This window comes from Aspergillus pseudodeflectus (assembly GCF_044049435.1).
Source record: "Aspergillus pseudodeflectus strain CBS 756.74 chromosome Unknown BJX68scaffold_3, whole genome shotgun sequence".
Taxonomy (NCBI): Eukaryota; Fungi; Ascomycota; class Eurotiomycetes; order Eurotiales; family Aspergillaceae; genus Aspergillus; species Aspergillus pseudodeflectus.
Window position 1 is genome coordinate 1,080,721 of NW_027263779.1, and position 15,638 is coordinate 1,096,358.

The window sequence follows — 15,638 nt, forward strand, 5'->3', positions numbered from 1 at the left end:
AGGTGAAGAGGACGCAGTGTGTCTCTCCCCCTGGTTTTATTTCCCCAGCATCGGGGCGGCATGAGATCATGCGGGGGAGACCGCGGATAACCGAGATTTGCTGCCTTGCTTATCGGCTGTTGATGCCTGGTGTTTGAGGCCGCAATATGCTTCTAGTCACGTGAGCAATATCGGCGTTCTGTCGGAACTTGTCCGAAAGCTTCGGCTTTCCTCTATCGCGATCATTCGAGTCACGAAACGCTGTTTATTGCCATTTGCATTGAAATGACATCTCCGCTTGCGAGATCGGGGGAAAAGCCTCGTCAATACCTCGTGTCCACGAAGAAGAACGCGGGGATACGACATGGGGTACTAGATTCGACCTGGACTTGGAGACGCGACGGACGGAGTCAACATCCGGTGAGTTCGGCGATTCTCCACAGATCACCGCGAGGAATTGGTTGACAACTGAGGGATGCTCGGTCGGTCTGCCTTAAACAGTCACTGGTTCGTGGCTTATTTCCGAGCGACCCTGAGCGCATGAATGCCTCTTTTATCTCTCACTGGATCGGAGTCGAGACCGACGTGAACAGGGAAAAGACATTTTCCCAGAAGCGATGGAAAAATATCCTGCTTTGCCGATACCGCTGATCCTGTTTTCCAACTTAACCTGATGTTATCTCCAACATCTTAAAATCCGTTGAGTCAGAAAGCTCAGAGTCAAGCTTGTCGTTTTCGACAATCCACCTTTTCTTATCGAATCTCGCACGGCTAGTTATTTATCTCGAAACCACAACACTTGCCCTAGATGAATGATGGATCGACAAAGAGCCGCGGAGAAGGCTCTTCATGACCAAACAAATATTCTTCAGCACGGACAACTCCTTGTGGTTTTCGCTGGACTTGCAATCTCGATCCTCATCACCTTCGTCGATCAGAACGGCATTAGTGTAACACTTCCCACTATTGCCGAGGATCTCGACGCACAGAACACCATATCATGGGCTGGAACATCATCGTTGATTGCGAATACCATGTTTACCGTGCTGTATGGCCGCCTCTCTGACATCTTTGGCAGGAAGGGTATTTACATATCGGCACTGGCGCTCCTTTGCGTCTCGGACATTCTTTGTGGCGTTTCACAGACCCCCGAGATGTTTTATGTCTTTCGTGGACTTGCCGGAGTCGCTGGCGGAGGTGTGAGTGCTTTAACCATGATCATCGTGTCCGATATTGTGACTTTGGAACAGCGTGGAAAATATCAGGGCATTCTGAGCGCCTTTATGGGGTTGGGCAACATCATCGGGCCGTTCATTGGCGCTGCTTTTGTGATCAAGTCCACTTGGAGAGGGTTCTTCTGGCTACTTGCTCCGTTAGCTGCAATATGTGCCGTCCTTGGTTACTTTCTGATTCCCAACAATCACAAACGGGACAGCTTCGCCGAGAGCGCCAAGCGTATCGACTTTCTAGGGATTCTCACGTCATCGGCCGCGGTTATACTTTTGCTAATCCCAATTGCTGGTGGAGGATCGTATTTTGACTGGGACTCGCCAATGGTCATTAGCATGCTTGTTCTCGGAGGCGTGTCGTTGATCGTGTTTGTCCTGGTAGAATGGAGGGTAGCCATTCTGCCTATGCTTCCGAGTATACCTACACTGCCTAAGCAACGAATTGTGATTATGGACTAACACTCAGCAGTTTTTCTCTTCAGGAATAAGGTCATCTGCGCTCTATTCATGCAGACATTCCTCTGGGGAGCTGTTTATCAGGCCTTCCTCTATTATCTCCCATTGTATTACCAGAATGCTCGCGGATGGAGTCCAATTGTCTCTGCGGCTTTGACGTGCCCCATGATGGCATGTCACTCGATAGTGTCGGTTGCTTCTGGACAATATATCTCCCGCATGAAGCGGTATGGCGAGCTGATATGGATCGGCTTTGGTCTCTGGACACTGTAAGCTCACTGCTCTGCCTCCTCGACCTCGACCCCTAACAAACCTTGTTAGTGGCGCAGGCCTCATGATTAGATTCAGCGGCACGACTACCCCAGCTGTGATCTGCGTGACCGTCGGTATCGCCGGCATGGGAATTGGAAGCACCTTCCAGCCGACACAGATCGCATGCCAAGCACATTGCACCAAAGCCCAACGGGCCGTTGTGATATCTGATCGAAACTTCTTCCGCTGTCTTGGCGGTGCATGTGGTTTGGCCGTTTCTGCTGCACTTCTGCAAGCTGTGCTCCGCTCGAATCTCCCCAACGAATTCAAGAACCTGGCACATTCAACATACTCATTGCCACCGAGAGACGGTCTTTCCGATGCGGAGTGGACGGCGATTCTCAGTGCATATGCGGCTGCCTCGCGGGCCGTGTTTATCCTGCAGGTTCCTTTGATCGGTGCTTGCTTCTTGTTGTGTGTGTTTGTTCGAGATCGAGGACTGGAACGGCCCAGAGATCCTGATGAAGAGCCAGCCTCGAGTGGCGTCCAGGGAGACAATCAGCCGTCTGCTGACCGGCCAGTCGAGGGGCAGGCGACAGGGGAAAAGAGGGAAAGCAGCAAATAGTCGAATGAACTTGAAAACGCCTTCCAACAGATCAGTTCCTCTCAGAACCGGTTGTCTTTCCATATGTATTTTGTTCAACGGCAAATGCCCAATTTCTCCTGCCCCGCCCGTTAACAGTTGAACGAACCGATTCAATCACCGCTAAGATCCTTTGCACTTATGTGATATAGTGGCAGCTTCGATAGGCCCCATTTTTCCACTATACAAACCACCAGTGGTTCGAAGTTTCTCGAGTTTCTTAGTTGACAATTCTGGTTGGATTTATAGAACAAGGTTTGTCCTTCCCACTGGCCGCAACCGAACCTTGCATTCACATGGGGTTAGAAAAGCTGGCAGGGACTGTTGTCTTCTAAAATCGACACCGACAATTTCTCATATACACGGTCATTCTTATGTCAAGATGGGCTATACGACACATCCACTCATGGCATGTTGCTGGTCCCACATTCATCATAAGGTGGCTCGGGTATGACATACCGTCTGGCCATCTGACTGGCGTAGCTATTACGGAGCAGGTATCGGCCAAAGTCTCACTTTCTTCTACAGTCAGGACGGGATCAATGGCTCTCTCTCTGGCGGATGTCAACCTCGCCAATCTTGAGAGAGTCCAAGCGGAGCTCTACAAGCAATACCAGGAGGTTACATTGAGATTTCGCCGTGGACGTCCCGAAGGAAGCATATACTTCTGCGTCTGTGCAGTCCGCCGCTTCTAAGTTCGGACGAATTGACATCTCGATTCACGGGGCTGGCATTACGGGCTTTCCCGCGGCAATGCACGAATTTTCGCTCGAGGATTGGCAACCTGTGATTGACACCAACTTAACTGGTGTGATACTGAGTGATAAATGGATGGTTCGGCTGTCCTGTTTTCCGTGCTATGCTTCCACTTGCTACGTTTTGAGTAGGCCACCCCCAGGATACAAAGGCCGTGGGATGATTGTCTACATTGTCTCTACCCTCGGCGTTTCGGTCCCCTGATCTGAGCATTGGAACTGTCACTTACGTTGTGGCTAAGCATGGTAACTTCCTTTTCCCCCTGATGTAAGGTCTAGCCCTACATACTCACAAAGTTAACTACATAGCTGTGGTCGGACTCACAAACCTAGTATGTCCTCCTTTCGTCGAACCCCAACTTCTAACATTAATAGGACCACAAAACGTACGGCCCGCACGGGATCCGCATAAACACCATCTGCCCTGGGTAAGATGTCCACCCTACCACACAGACTAAGCTGACATCTCTCAGGATGCGTCGACACACCGATGACGCACCGGGGTCTAGCCCCGCAATGGCTAAACGTGGAAATCGAAAGGACGGCCTTGAAACGGCAGTACGATTCTCTTTCTCACCTCTCGCATGGGAAGCTATACGTGTGCAAATACTTTGGTTTTTCATGTCGGGTATACTGCTTGAGCTAAATCCTTTCAGTGGCTCCATGTGCTGTTCTATATCAGCTTGCTAATATATCCACGAAATCTCGGAGCAAAGCTAATATAACTTTCGAAGATAAACCCCTCCATGAGCTATTAATGAGTATAGCCGACGTCCATCTCTTTAAATAAACGAATAATTCACTCCACCCTTCCCCGCTCCCTAATCTCCTCCGCAAGCGCAACCATCGGCGAGATCGCCTGCCCCTCAATCATCATAACCCGATCCCTCACTCCTATCGGCCGTCTATACCTCTGCCGAACTGCATACTCCGCCAATATCCTCTCCATCTTCTCGTTCTGCCACCACTTCGCCCACGCAAATGGCGTCCGCCCATGCCCATCCTTACAATCGATCCGCGCTCCCTTCGCCAAGAGCCCCTCAACAATCGCCTCCTTATTTACTGAGGCCGCAACAAGAAGCGGGGTGTGCCCGTGCCGATCGGGAACATCCCACTCGATATCCTCGCGTTTAAAGAAGAGCTCGACGACATCGGCATGCCGAGCGCGGATCGCAGCCATGAAGGGTCGCTCGCCTTTGAAGTCGGGAGAGTCGGCGATGATGCCCTTTTGCGAGAGCAGAAATTCGGCGACAGACGTCCGGCCGTGTTTCGCAGCGCAATATAGCGGCGTTTGCCCGTGCAGATCCTTCTTGTTGATATCCACCCCGCCACGATGGATAAGATCGCGCACGATCTCGTCGTATCCATTAGCCGCCGCGCTCATCAATGGTGTCGCGCGACTGAACCCCTCCGCTAAATCTAGGTTAACTTTCCCCGTATCCATAAGCATTTTCATCACACCCAGCAATCGCCCCCGTACCGCGTGCGTGAAGGGCGTACACGGACTCGTGGAAACGGGATCCGGATGGGCGCCCATGGAAAGCAAGTACTCGACGACGGCCTCTGATCGATTAATGGCGGCGTAGTGCATGAGCGACATCTTGCGCTCCGGGTCCGCGAAGTTCGGATCCAAGCCGTGCTCCTCGATGAGGATCGCTAGGATGGACCGGTGGTTCTTAGCGACAGCGCGATAAACGCACATGTGCGTGTTAAGGTTGAGTTCGGGCTCGATGGCGACTTCACCGCTGGATTCGATGAGTAGTCGGAATATATCGGCGTGTCCGCCGTCCGCGGCCAGGCGGAGGGGTGTCGCGCTATACGGACCCGCTTGTGCTGGATTGATATTCTTCAGGGTTAAGAGGAAGCGCACGACCTCCGTGTGTCCATTGCTGCATGCGTGCATGAGTGCCGTTCGACCTTGCTTGTCTGCTACAGTCGCATCAACGCCCGGTTGCGTTAGCAGCCATTTCACGAGAGCGAGATGCCCTGCGGCGGCGGCAAGTATGAAGGGCGTTTCGGCGCGCTTCTGGGATGTTTGTGAGAGTTTGGCGCCATGTTCGAGAAACTTCTCTATCGTGCGCTTCTGGTTGTTTGCAGCCGCCCAGAAGAGGCCGCTACTGTGGTTCTGGTCGGCATTGGTTTGGTACAGGCGATCATTGAAGAAGGTGTGGAATTTGCAGTTCGTTTGTATGAGTGCGTTGAGGTCTTTTTCCTCCGCGAGGTGCGCGGCTATCAAGAGGATGAGCTCCGTTGGGAGGGTTGATAGGGTCGTTGGAAGCGAGGAGAGCATTGTGTTTGCTGTCGGTGATTTGACGTCGACAGGATTGGAATCGTGGAAGATGAGGGTGGTAAATACGAGGTTCGAGGACTGGCGCCTACCCGAGATCGTACTAGGCAGTTGCATACTTCGACAATGATTACGACGCCACGAGAGCAACAGGCAGCAACTAGCGTCTTGCTAATCGACCCCGTATTCGAGGAGATGTCAAGACGGTCTAAGACGCAATCTTACCTAGCCAAGTATACAAAGGATGTTACATCGTGATGAGGTGACGAATAAGATGCCGTCTGATCATACAAGCGCTCACCACTCAGTATCCCTAGGATTGTACCCATCGCCCCAGAGCGGCGGACAAACAACGGTAGAAGAACTACTTGAGGATGATAATCGCGAAAGACAAGTTTCATTCATCAGTCATACGACAATAGCGGGATCGTCCCTCAACAAACGGCTCACCCAATCCACTGAGCAACCTCATCGCGCTCTCCTTGATCTTGCTCCTCCTCTTCATCATAATCATCCTCATCCCCACGGCGTCTATACCTCCTGCTTCGGTACGACCAGCCTCCATTCCGCTGCTTCAGCGCCAATCTCTTCGCCACCTCATTGGCATCGTACAAGCTCACCAGTTTCCTCTTCCCGCTCATGTCCTCCGCCGCCTTCTCTACGCAAAGGTTATGGATGTCCTCGGCCGTATACTTTGGCATGGACTTCTTCACATACTCCTGTGGAGACTTATCCACGAGAGCGCACGCGCTGCGGTTCGAGCCATAATCCCAGTAGCGATTCTCTTCTACCTGGGGTGATGCGGGTGGATTTGAAGTGACTTTGGTGATCCATTTGTTCTCTGCCAGTTCGGCGGGCGTGGAACCAACGGCGTTCTCGCGGTGCAGGAGGTCGGGGCGGCGCTCAAGGAAGAGCTTCAGAGGTGTTCCGTGCAAAGCATTTACTGCGTTGTGTAGCGGAGTGTTTCCGGAGCCGTCGAGCAGCTCAAGGTGTCTCTGTTCTGAGGGCTCGGCAAGGTCGAGAATGGTTCGCAGGATGTCCACCGCCTGCTCCTCTGCGTCTTCGGTCATGTTGTGCGCGCTCCATACGCTCGCCATCCACAGTGCAAGTGGGGTGACAGAGCCTGGCTCAGAGGCGCAGCGCTCGACCAGCATGGATGAGATAAGGCGTGGGTCAATCAGGGCGAGCATATCCTTGTAGCAAGCTTGGTCTCGGTGCCTGGTGTAGTATTGGAGGAGGAGATGCAGAAGGTTCATGCCGCCCTCACAGCGGACGGCTTGGTTCGCGCCTGCCTTGACGAGGATTTTCGCGAATTCAGGCTTATTGGACCTGAATGCAGCACCAAGGGGCGTGTAGTCCGTCACCGACTTCACCTCCAGGCAGTGTGGCATGTGCTGGAGCAGGTACTCCACTAACTGCTTAGATTCTTCAGTGCACTTTGACAGAACCGCGCAGTGCAGAACAAGGTCGCCTACCCACAGTTATTATGGGATCCAATAGTCAATGAAAAGAAAAGAATACATACGTCGCGTATCCAACCAATCCAGGATAGACCGCTCCAATCCCTTGTCCGTGAGAGCAAGCTTCCTCAACCGTGCATCTTTCTTGTGAGCTTTCACAAACTCAAGATAATACCTGGCCGGAGCCGTACCCAGAAACCATTCCACGGAAGCCAGACTTCCTGCTTGTGCAGCAAGCAGGAGAGGAGGACTCAGATCTATCGCCCTGGTGGGTGGCATACCGCCGCCCCTTGCAGCCCAGTCAGCTCGTTTCTTGCCATGTACAGACAACCCCTGGTAGTACTTGGGCTTCTCCTTTATCTCGACCCCGCTCTTCTCTGCGAGTTTATCAAGGGGTAGCCCAGCACCAGTGCGTTTGATCATTTCCTCCAGGCATCGGAGGCGACCAAGACGGATGGCCATCCTGAAATTGTAGTACGGAACCTGGTAGGCGGAGTGTTGAGACTGATCCGTGCTGTTGTCTAGCAGCTCCTGGCCAAGAGTGAGAATGAAAATCAGTAGTTGCACGTCGTCTTTCCAGATCGCATACTGAATCAGGTCGCCGATTGCCTCATCATCGGAGTGTTCGCTCTTATCCAGGAAGAGGCGGATGTTGCAATATCCCAACAGCACATTCTGCGGCCGGATATGGCTTTCGACCTGCTTCTTGACTTCGCCGACATTTTCGATCGTGAATTCAGCGCCGATGACATGGCTCTCGAGTTGAATGTCCTCCGAATCAGCATCAGAATTATATGAATCATCGTCACTGTCTTGGTACTCTCTCATCCGGTAGCGAGTCTTCTTATGCTGATCGTCGTCTTTATACTGCGCAACCGATATTGTGAGTATAGCCTTGGCGGTGCTCAAATGGCCTCGAAGCACAGCAACTGAGAAAGGAGAGAAGTTGCGGTAGTCGGTAACTCCAACCTCAAGAGGCGTCCGGTCTTGGTTTGGGCCCCATGGCGACAGAGTGAGAGCCTTGATCGTCTCGATATCTGCTGACCACGCAGCCTCAAAGCTAAAAGAACAAATCGTTAGCTTCATCCTCCATACCCGTTCACGGAGGAACTTACAGTTGCATGTACCCTTCCTGCATCTCACCGGTGCACTTCTGCGCCTTGAAGTCGAAGTGTGTCTCATACGGCTCCTGCTTTTGCGAGTAGTCCCGGTAGCTGTTGCGAGAATTCTTCTGGAATTTGATGTCGGGATGCAATTCTGCGAAGCGCTTCGCGCCCTTGGATAGCAGCTCTGCCTCCAACTGCTCAAATTCGGCAAGCACCGCTTTGATGGCGGCTTTCTTCTCCTCAAGTCCATCACAGTTCTTGGATGCATTGACAGCTTCGTCGAATTGCTTCTGTTCCTCAATGAACCTATCTCTCGCTTGCTTGAGCATCACTTCCGCCGCCCACTTCTTGTAAGTGCCCTCTTCACACCCCTCCAGATATATAGAGTCATCCGATTCCATGGGCAGTGGCGGCTTCACAGTAATGCTCTCGCCTTGGTACTTTCGAAGTGCCTTGATTTTCTCCTGCACCGAGTCAAGGAGCGACTTTCCAGCCTCATTGTTTCGAGCATACGAATCTCTGACCACTCTGTAACCGGCCCCTGTCAGAGTGTTCGGATCCACGCCACGGCGGAGCAATTCCCGCGCAATGTCGGGGAGATCTTTCCTCACGGCGAGAATTATCGGCTGGGTAGTATTCTGCTCGAAGCGGCTGGTGTGTTCCCCGATGGTACTATGCCTGTTTCTGGTGGCGTCCGCCGCTTCGACGGCTTTGAGGTATTCCTCCAGACTGATAGAAGGATGCGCGCCCAAGTCCAGTAGCTTGCGGGCCTTAGTAGCATCCTCAGCTGCAATTGCAGACACTAGTGGTGATTCCACTCTTTGGTCGTAGTAAAACCCTTGTATAGCAAGGTGATTGATGGCCCTGTCTACTGCGGGCTGGTCGAGCTGTCGGTAGACGTCCAGCAGCTCGGGGCTACCGGAGTGGGCGAGGTAGTGCAAGGCAGTTTTGTGGTTGATGTCGGCCTGGGCTGGTGATGCTCCGACCTCTAGCAACTTCTTGCTCATGGCCTTGGCGGCTTCCCCCGGAAGCTGAGATGCCAGGACTAGGGTAAGAATAGCGGCTCTTGGGGACTTGTCGTAGCTGTTCAGAAGCTTGATAGGAAGGATGACATCGGCACCGAACAAACTAACCAGCTCCTCGACCACTGCCACATGGCCGTTGAGGATTGCAAGATGGAGAGGGGATGCCTTGGTATCCCAGGCGATGGCATTGATATCGAACACATCGGGGCCCAGATCAATTGTTTCATCAGGTACCGTGGACTGGTCGTCGGCTTCTTTTTTGACGTCGACAAAGGATCCAGTGGCGTACGAAGTGGCATCCCCGTTTTCGTCATCAGACGGTCCGTCGAGTAGCTCCTCATCGCTCTCCTTGTCCGAGCCAGTTGACTCGGTATCCGTCTTGCGAGTTTCCTCCTTGCGCGCCTCTTCCTCCTCATTCTCGTCGCTCTTGGTCAGGAGAATGCGGACAATCTCGACACTTCCCCGGGCAGCCGCCAAATGCAATGCAGTACGGCCGTCTGCGACACGCCAAATCATCCGAGCTCCGTTGTCCACCAAATGCTGGACGATCTGAGGAGTCGACGCCATGCATGCCAAGTGCAGCGGCGTGCGTCCGGTGTGGTCGCGCCGGTTCACATCAACAATGCCTTCACTCACTAGGCGCTTCACCTCTTTGAGGTCGTTGTCAACAATCGCTTGACAGAGCCCAGCGGAGTTTCCGATGTAGGCCATTTCTGAGCACCGTAAGCAACGGGAAGTCAAATAAGTCATCGTGAAACTCACCGGTCCAATCAGTGTCGGTAATAGGGTTAAAGCTGCCAATCTCTTGTCGGCCAGGATTATCACTAATGAAGGTGATCTCTCCTGAGATGTAGATCTTGCTTTCCTCCGCAGCTACCTCTTCCTCCTCGGGGGTCACTGGCTTGGGGCAGTATCCACAGCAATCATGTATGACGTCTTGGACACTACCAAAAAAGGCAGGGTGACGGTGAAGGTTGACCTCACGGTCTTTCGGCTTGTTCCACTCGGCATTGAGGAGTAGGTCCTTGGTATAGAGGAGTTTCTCAATCTTGCGGGCGTGAAACTTAGGGCCATATGGAATGGTCTGCACGTGTCAGTCAGGTTGCCGTTACAGTGTAAAGAACCTGTCAGGATGAGACTTACAAAGGTGTGGTAGTCAGACACTTCATCCTGATCGACCCATTCCGCGACCTCGTCCTCCCAATTATCTTTGATGTTCCCGCGGAGCGATCTGTATCGGAAATGATTCTCAGCAGGAGGCCGTCCACGCTCCTTGCGTCGTTGCTCTAGATATTTGTCACGGTCATAGGACTTGGGAAGTTTCTCTAGAACAAGAAGGCGCGCGAGACCGACGGTTCGTGTGAAGCTGCGCTCGAAGAGAGACTGCATGGGAACAGTGTTAGCATTGCACGGCACAAGATATTACATGTGGCTGCTCACCGGATCAATCCGTGAACGATCCAAGTCCGACCAGAAAACTTCGAATCCTCGGTGTGAATACTTTGAAAGACGATTCTCGTAGGACGGCGAACGCCTAGAGAGATCTATCTGATTCACCTGGGTAATGTAGGCTCCGACAGCACGAGGAGCCAGGTAGACCTGAGTCCCATCATATGCAGCACAGGAACAATCGACATCAAACCCAGTCAGAATCTCGGCAATTGACTTGTACCGGCGAAGAACGATTTGCACATGTCGAGTCGGATACTGCGAAACAATTGTGATTGCGTGTTTGGTGCGAATGGTGGATACTTCGGTGAGTATAGAGTCCCTGATGCACTTCTCAATCTGCTTGATCTTTTCGATGGCTTGTTCCTCTGTCAGACCATAAAGGAACAGGTCGACATCAGAAGCCGGGGCAAACTCCTCATGGTAGAACTGTCGCAGACCACGCTTGGAGCCGTTGTACTTCTCAGGCACAGGGAGAATAGAAGTAGCAACGGCACTTCCAGCGGCAATGACATTGTTCCAATCCAGGTCACTCAGGGAGCTTTCGGAGAAGATGTTGAAATGGGTCTGGAATTCCTTCAGGCTAGAAACAATGGCAGGTGCGCCGGACGGTTTACGATGCTCGTCTTTCAAAGGCATCAGGTACTTCGACTTGAGGTCATCTGTCTCTGAGGCAAGGTCTCGAGCTCGGATTCTGACGTCTGTTGAGCCATTGGAGTCGAACAGAGGCACGAGGTTGAGATGGTTGTTGGTGACAGCCGGATGGTCGGGCTCTTGGGCATAGATCTTGCGTACCACCGCATCAAAGTCATTGTATGGCTTCACGAGATCGGGGATTGCCTTCTCTGGGTGGGCTTTGACATGCTCCAGGAAGTCGGCATGCTTCACGGGCACTTCGGGCAAGTTGTGTTCAGGCATTGTAGGTGAGTAGAGAAAGAAGAGGATCCAATTGCTTGTAAAAATTGAGCTCCGAAGAAGAGCGAACAGATGAAGTTAATATAGCACCAGAATGTCCAGGGGCAAGCGTCAGGCACAAGGCGCCAAACGAGCAACACGGGAACAAGTCCAGAGTGCAGGATCCAAACAGTCGGCTGGAGTGGGCCTGGGGCCTGCTCGGTGCCTGGAGCCAAGACTCGCTAACCCCAGCTCTCCATTGGCCGCCCTTTCCTTCGGAGCTTTATCGATTCCGCTAGGCTACATTTCGACTAGCACCTCGAGAGGGTCCTGTGACCTTTGTTTGCTCAGTGTTTGGCAAAAATCATCCCTCATCAACTGTGGATTAAAGCCGAAGCTACACTTATCAACGCTAAAATCTAATCTCAGTGCTGTTACCCCATCCTGTCGTGGACGTATGGTCGTTTGTCGTCATGGTAAACCACCCTGCATGCGCCCGAGTATGGCCAGTATCCCACTGCCACCCGAATCCGTGCGCGCTATTCTGTACCCAACCCGTTGTCTGGCTGTTGTAGCTTCCGCTGACCCCAGGCCCTGTTAGAACCTCGTGAGTCGACTTGTATACGTTTACACGATTGCCACACCAGCCGGCTTCCAAATGGCCTGACGTTGAGACATTCCACGCAGAGCCATCATTGTAGATGGCCTGCCGGCGAGGGTGGCCGATGATGCAGCAGCCAAACAGGGTCGAGCCTACCGTGGAGACCGCGCCAAACGCCGCTCCCGCAGCTGCTGCAGTCGATCCAGAGCAAATTGGGCTTCCTTTTGGTTCCAATGTCAGCAGCTGTGGGAATAGGCAACGGTAGGCGGCATACCTAGGTAATCGGCGATTCGCGCAAACGTGAACCCACCTAGCGCATCGAATGCGATGTTGAAAAAGGTGATTGGCACATTGAAGGCTGTTGTCTATGAGCATTGAATATCCCACTTGTCGCACAAACTCACCGCCATAATACCACGCAAATGACAGGCATAGCGGCATAGACGCCACGACAGCAGCGATCAGTAGCTCGCTCGGAGCTTCGCCAAATAAGTAAATATCCACAGCACGCTCCGAGCTACTCACCTTCGTCAAGTACTCGAAGCGATACCACCGCAGCCGCAAGTACATTTGTCCCGAAGGACATGAGCATAAGTAGCGGTAGCGCCAGGACAGCAGCCACATTGCCGTATAATCCAAATGACACCAACCCATGAACGGCCATTGAACCCGCTTTTGCAACACCGCCAATCACCGCGGAACGCAAGATCTGGCTGGTCAACGGCTGCCCAGTTACATGGGCACCGACTGCCGCTGCAGCAACAGCAGCTCCTGCTGTGATGCCTATATCAAAAGCAGTTGTCGCTGCCAAGATAATCACTAATACCTATGTCACCAGGCGGTTCTCACGTTATATTGCGGGGTAGTTACGCTGCACAGGCAAACTGCGTCGTCTTCCGTCCTTCAGAGACTGGCCCTGAATCTGGCTGTACACACAGCGGTTGATGACTACATCGTTAGTCAAGCGCGTTCAGATCCACATCATATTGCGATGGCAAGTGCTGAACTTACTGGAACTCATTTTTCTCACTCAAAGGGCGGCGGGTGAGATTATCAGGGGCGGATGTTCGTGTTGTCTTTATATAGCGAGTACCCGCAAACTCGAATCACATGGCTTGATACGAACTTGTCCTCTCTCGACCCATTTCCGCGAATCAAGATGCCGACAGATGTGTGCATGTGGCTGACTTGACTTCGAATACGAGCTTCCAAGCCGCACTATTGCAACCTTGACCTTCACTTGTTTTTCAGCCTCCAACCCGTCAGAGGTGAGATTCGATTCTCTAGAAATTTTCGTCTTGAAATCTAAACCAGCTAGTCTGGAACCTCACACGGACATAACCGCTACCATCAAGCCAAAGCATATTCATCCATTTAGTGAGCAAGTCGGAAGTCCAGCCGCTTGTTCCCCTCGTCTGTGGTTGTAGCCAGATACTCGATTTGCTGCGTCTCAGACTTGGCATTCCACTTCTTCTCCCGTCTTTTGTTTGTCCAAATGTAATAGAGTTTTGTGAGGGTGTAAATTGCGATGTTCGTCGTCACCAAGGCCACCAGCACGCGGTTTCCACGACGGTATCGGGGGCTATCGTCCGCACGGTAAATGTTGGAAGCAATGATGCCTGACGATTGCACACACATGTTGTACACCGCGGCAGATACGGTACGAGAACGGACAGTGTTCGAATTGCGCGAGTTCCAACCGACTTGAATTGGGTGAGCTGAAGCCAGACTGTTAGCAACACCGCCTTGCAAAGTCCAGAGGAACGTTACCATTTGGATAACCCAAGAACAGCGTCATGACAACCCAGACGACCCATTTATTCACGGTATTTATGTCGACGACATAGAGATACACCAGGAAGGGCAAGGCCCAGATCTGCCCCACCATGGAGACGAACGTCAATTCATTAACAGTCTCGGCTGTATACGCCAGGAAAAGCATCGTGGTGATGTGCAGTATTTCCTTGGGGATGATGAGCAGGTTTGTTGTGAAGGTGCCAAAGCCCATTCCCCTTAGGGTAAGTGTGAGATACTGCTGCGGGGTGGTCATCGGAGTCTGGAAGGTGAGGCCGATGATGTAGATCGGCCACAGATCGTAGTCGCAGAGACTCTTCCAAAGAAGCTTCGGAGTTATTGGTTCACGGTTGTGCATTGTACCTTTACTCGGATCGTCTCGAATAACACGGTTGACCATGATTATCTCTTCCCTGGTTTTCGTGAGCACTATGTGACGGGCATCGGAGGGTGACCAATTACCTCTCTGTGAACCAGCCCTTCTTGCCGCGAGCCCAGTTAGCAGTCTGACATGGCCCAGGTGGCATGAGGACAAAGGCAGATAGACCGATCAGCAATGTGATAAGGCCCTAATCATGAGTTAGTCAACCCAACTGAACTGCGAGTATATAAACCACATACCTCCAAGAGGAACAACCACCGCCACCCTGACTGGCCCTCCACGCCACGAAGATGAAGGAATCCAAATGCGAGGAAACTAGCGAGAATGTCGGCCATACTCATCGCCGTCCAGAAGTATCCCAGTCGGATAGTCATCTCGGCATGCTTATAGAAGTACGAAAGGTACAGAATGATCTACAAGGTTAGTCCGGCAATTGTCAGTCAGAAAAGGAAAAGCTTACATCTGGGATGAAACCTCCTTGCAGGATTCCCAACAAGGCACGACAGGCGAGGAACGAGCTGCGCCCACTGAGCGCGTACTGAGCCATGGCAACGCCAGACCACAGGGTAATCTGCGCAGGAATCCATCGATCGGGGCCCATCCACTTGCTGACCAGTTGAGAGGGCAACTCGGCGCAGAGGAAAGAGAGTTTGAAGACGGTGTTTCCAAGGTTGTAATCTACGGGACATCAGCCTGACAGTCTTGGAATATCTATAGTACACATACCATTCGTGGTCAAGCCCAATTCATCAAGGAGGTTATCTGTCAGCGCCTGGCTAAGATTTGCTCTGTCGAGCTCCAAAGCCATAAACATGATACAGGCGAAGACCATGATCCGCAGATCGATCTTGCGAATCAACTTGTTCTCCTCTCCCCACGTCCACCGGGCTGTAGGGTCAAACCGATGAATATTCTCCCAGTCATCGCGCGGCTGGTACTCCTTGGCTGTTTCCGGGTTGTCGTACACGGATGGCTGCGTCGCAATTGACTCCGGGTCGAGTTTGGCACCGCGTTGGAAGAAAAACTTGCGGTTTGACTTGACGGGCTCGCCCAGGTCAGAAGTATGGGCAACAATCGTCGTGGCCGACTCGGAGACTCCATCAAGCTCCGAGACCGTAGCGCGAGACTTCCAAGGCTGGTAAACAGTCGACATCTTGTTGACCGGGGCTTTCTGGAACACTCACTGCTCTGGAAGATGCATCCTGGTTGCGATTCGGCAATTATATACCAAGCGGTATCAGCCTTATTGCATCATTCGGCCAAGAATGGCTCAGTAGATAAGCCAAGTTGACCTGACTTGGGAGGACACCTTATCTACTGTTCAGA

At 52.3% G+C, this 15,638-nt stretch overlaps 5 protein-coding genes across 5 annotated transcripts; 2 read left to right on the forward strand and 3 right to left on the reverse strand.

Moving 5' to 3' along the window:
- The first annotated feature begins 176 nt into the window (after window positions 1-176).
- BJX68DRAFT_276839 (major facilitator superfamily domain-containing protein) lies at window positions 177-2,737 on the forward strand. The gene is made up of 3 exons (XM_071048200.1): window positions 177-1,623; window positions 1,678-1,933; window positions 1,986-2,737. The coding sequence occupies exons 1-3, from the start codon at window positions 792-794 to the stop codon at window positions 2,539-2,541; spliced, it is 1,644 nt and encodes a 547-aa protein (XP_070904521.1). The 5' UTR covers window positions 177-791; the 3' UTR covers window positions 2,542-2,737.
- BJX68DRAFT_117065 (uncharacterized protein) lies at window positions 2,738-3,307 on the forward strand. Its single transcript, XM_071036037.1, has one exon. The coding sequence runs from the start codon at window positions 2,934-2,936 to the stop codon at window positions 3,252-3,254; it is 321 nt and encodes a 106-aa protein (XP_070904522.1). The 5' UTR covers window positions 2,738-2,933; the 3' UTR covers window positions 3,255-3,307.
- A 2,520-nt stretch (window positions 3,308-5,827) lies between these two features.
- On the reverse strand, window positions 5,828-11,581 carry BJX68DRAFT_276845 (ankyrin repeat protein). The gene is made up of 6 exons (XM_071048201.1): window positions 10,633-11,581; window positions 10,336-10,575; window positions 9,955-10,276; window positions 8,177-9,905; window positions 7,127-8,121; window positions 5,828-7,072 (listed from the first exon to the last, which is right to left on the reverse strand). Exons 1-6 carry the CDS (start codon window positions 11,557-11,559, stop codon window positions 6,048-6,050), a joined length of 5,238 nt encoding a protein of 1,745 aa, XP_070904523.1. The 5' UTR covers window positions 11,560-11,581; the 3' UTR covers window positions 5,828-6,047.
- A 16-nt stretch (window positions 11,582-11,597) lies between these two features.
- Window positions 11,598-12,563, reverse strand: BJX68DRAFT_226549 (uncharacterized protein). The gene has a single exon (XM_071038523.1). The coding sequence runs from the start codon at window positions 12,509-12,511 to the stop codon at window positions 11,948-11,950; it is 564 nt and encodes a 187-aa protein (XP_070904524.1). The 5' UTR covers window positions 12,512-12,563; the 3' UTR covers window positions 11,598-11,947.
- Window positions 12,564-13,510: 947 nt separating this feature from the next.
- BJX68DRAFT_276847 (putative MFS transporter) lies at window positions 13,511-15,465 on the reverse strand (the record flags this gene model as incomplete). Its single annotated transcript, XM_071048202.1, has 6 exons — window positions 13,511-13,839; window positions 13,907-14,343; window positions 14,393-14,499; window positions 14,552-14,725; window positions 14,773-14,990; window positions 15,039-15,465. 6 exons carry the CDS (start codon window positions 15,463-15,465, stop codon window positions 13,511-13,513), a joined length of 1,692 nt encoding a protein of 563 aa, XP_070904525.1.
- Between the last annotated feature and the right edge of the window lie 173 nt (window positions 15,466-15,638).

Coding starts and splice junctions, on each gene's coding strand:
- BJX68DRAFT_276839 (XM_071048200.1), top strand. CDS start 792: ATGATGGATCGACAAAGAGCCGCGGAGAAGGCTCTTCATGACCAAACA. Junction 1,624..1,677: donor CATTCTGCCTATGCTTCCGA/GTATACCTACAC, acceptor AACACTCAGCAG/TTTTTCTCTTCAGGAATAAG. Junction 1,934..1,985: donor GGCTTTGGTCTCTGGACACT/GTAAGCTCACTG, acceptor AAACCTTGTTAG/TGGCGCAGGCCTCATGATTA.
- BJX68DRAFT_117065 (XM_071036037.1), top strand. CDS start 2,934: ATGTCAAGATGGGCTATACGACACATCCACTCATGGCATGTTGCTGGT.
- BJX68DRAFT_276845 (XM_071048201.1), bottom strand. CDS start 11,559: ATGCCTGAACACAACTTGCCCGAAGTGCCCGTGAAGCATGCCGACTTC. Junction 10,277..10,335: donor TGTCTGACTACCACACCTTT/GTAAGTCTCATC, acceptor TGACACGTGCAG/ACCATTCCATATGGCCCTAA. Junction 9,906..9,954: donor TACCGACACTGATTGGACCG/GTGAGTTTCACG, acceptor TACGGTGCTCAG/AAATGGCCTACATCGGAAAC.
- BJX68DRAFT_226549 (XM_071038523.1), bottom strand. CDS start 12,511: ATGCTCATAGACAACAGCCTTCAATGTGCCAATCACCTTTTTCAACAT.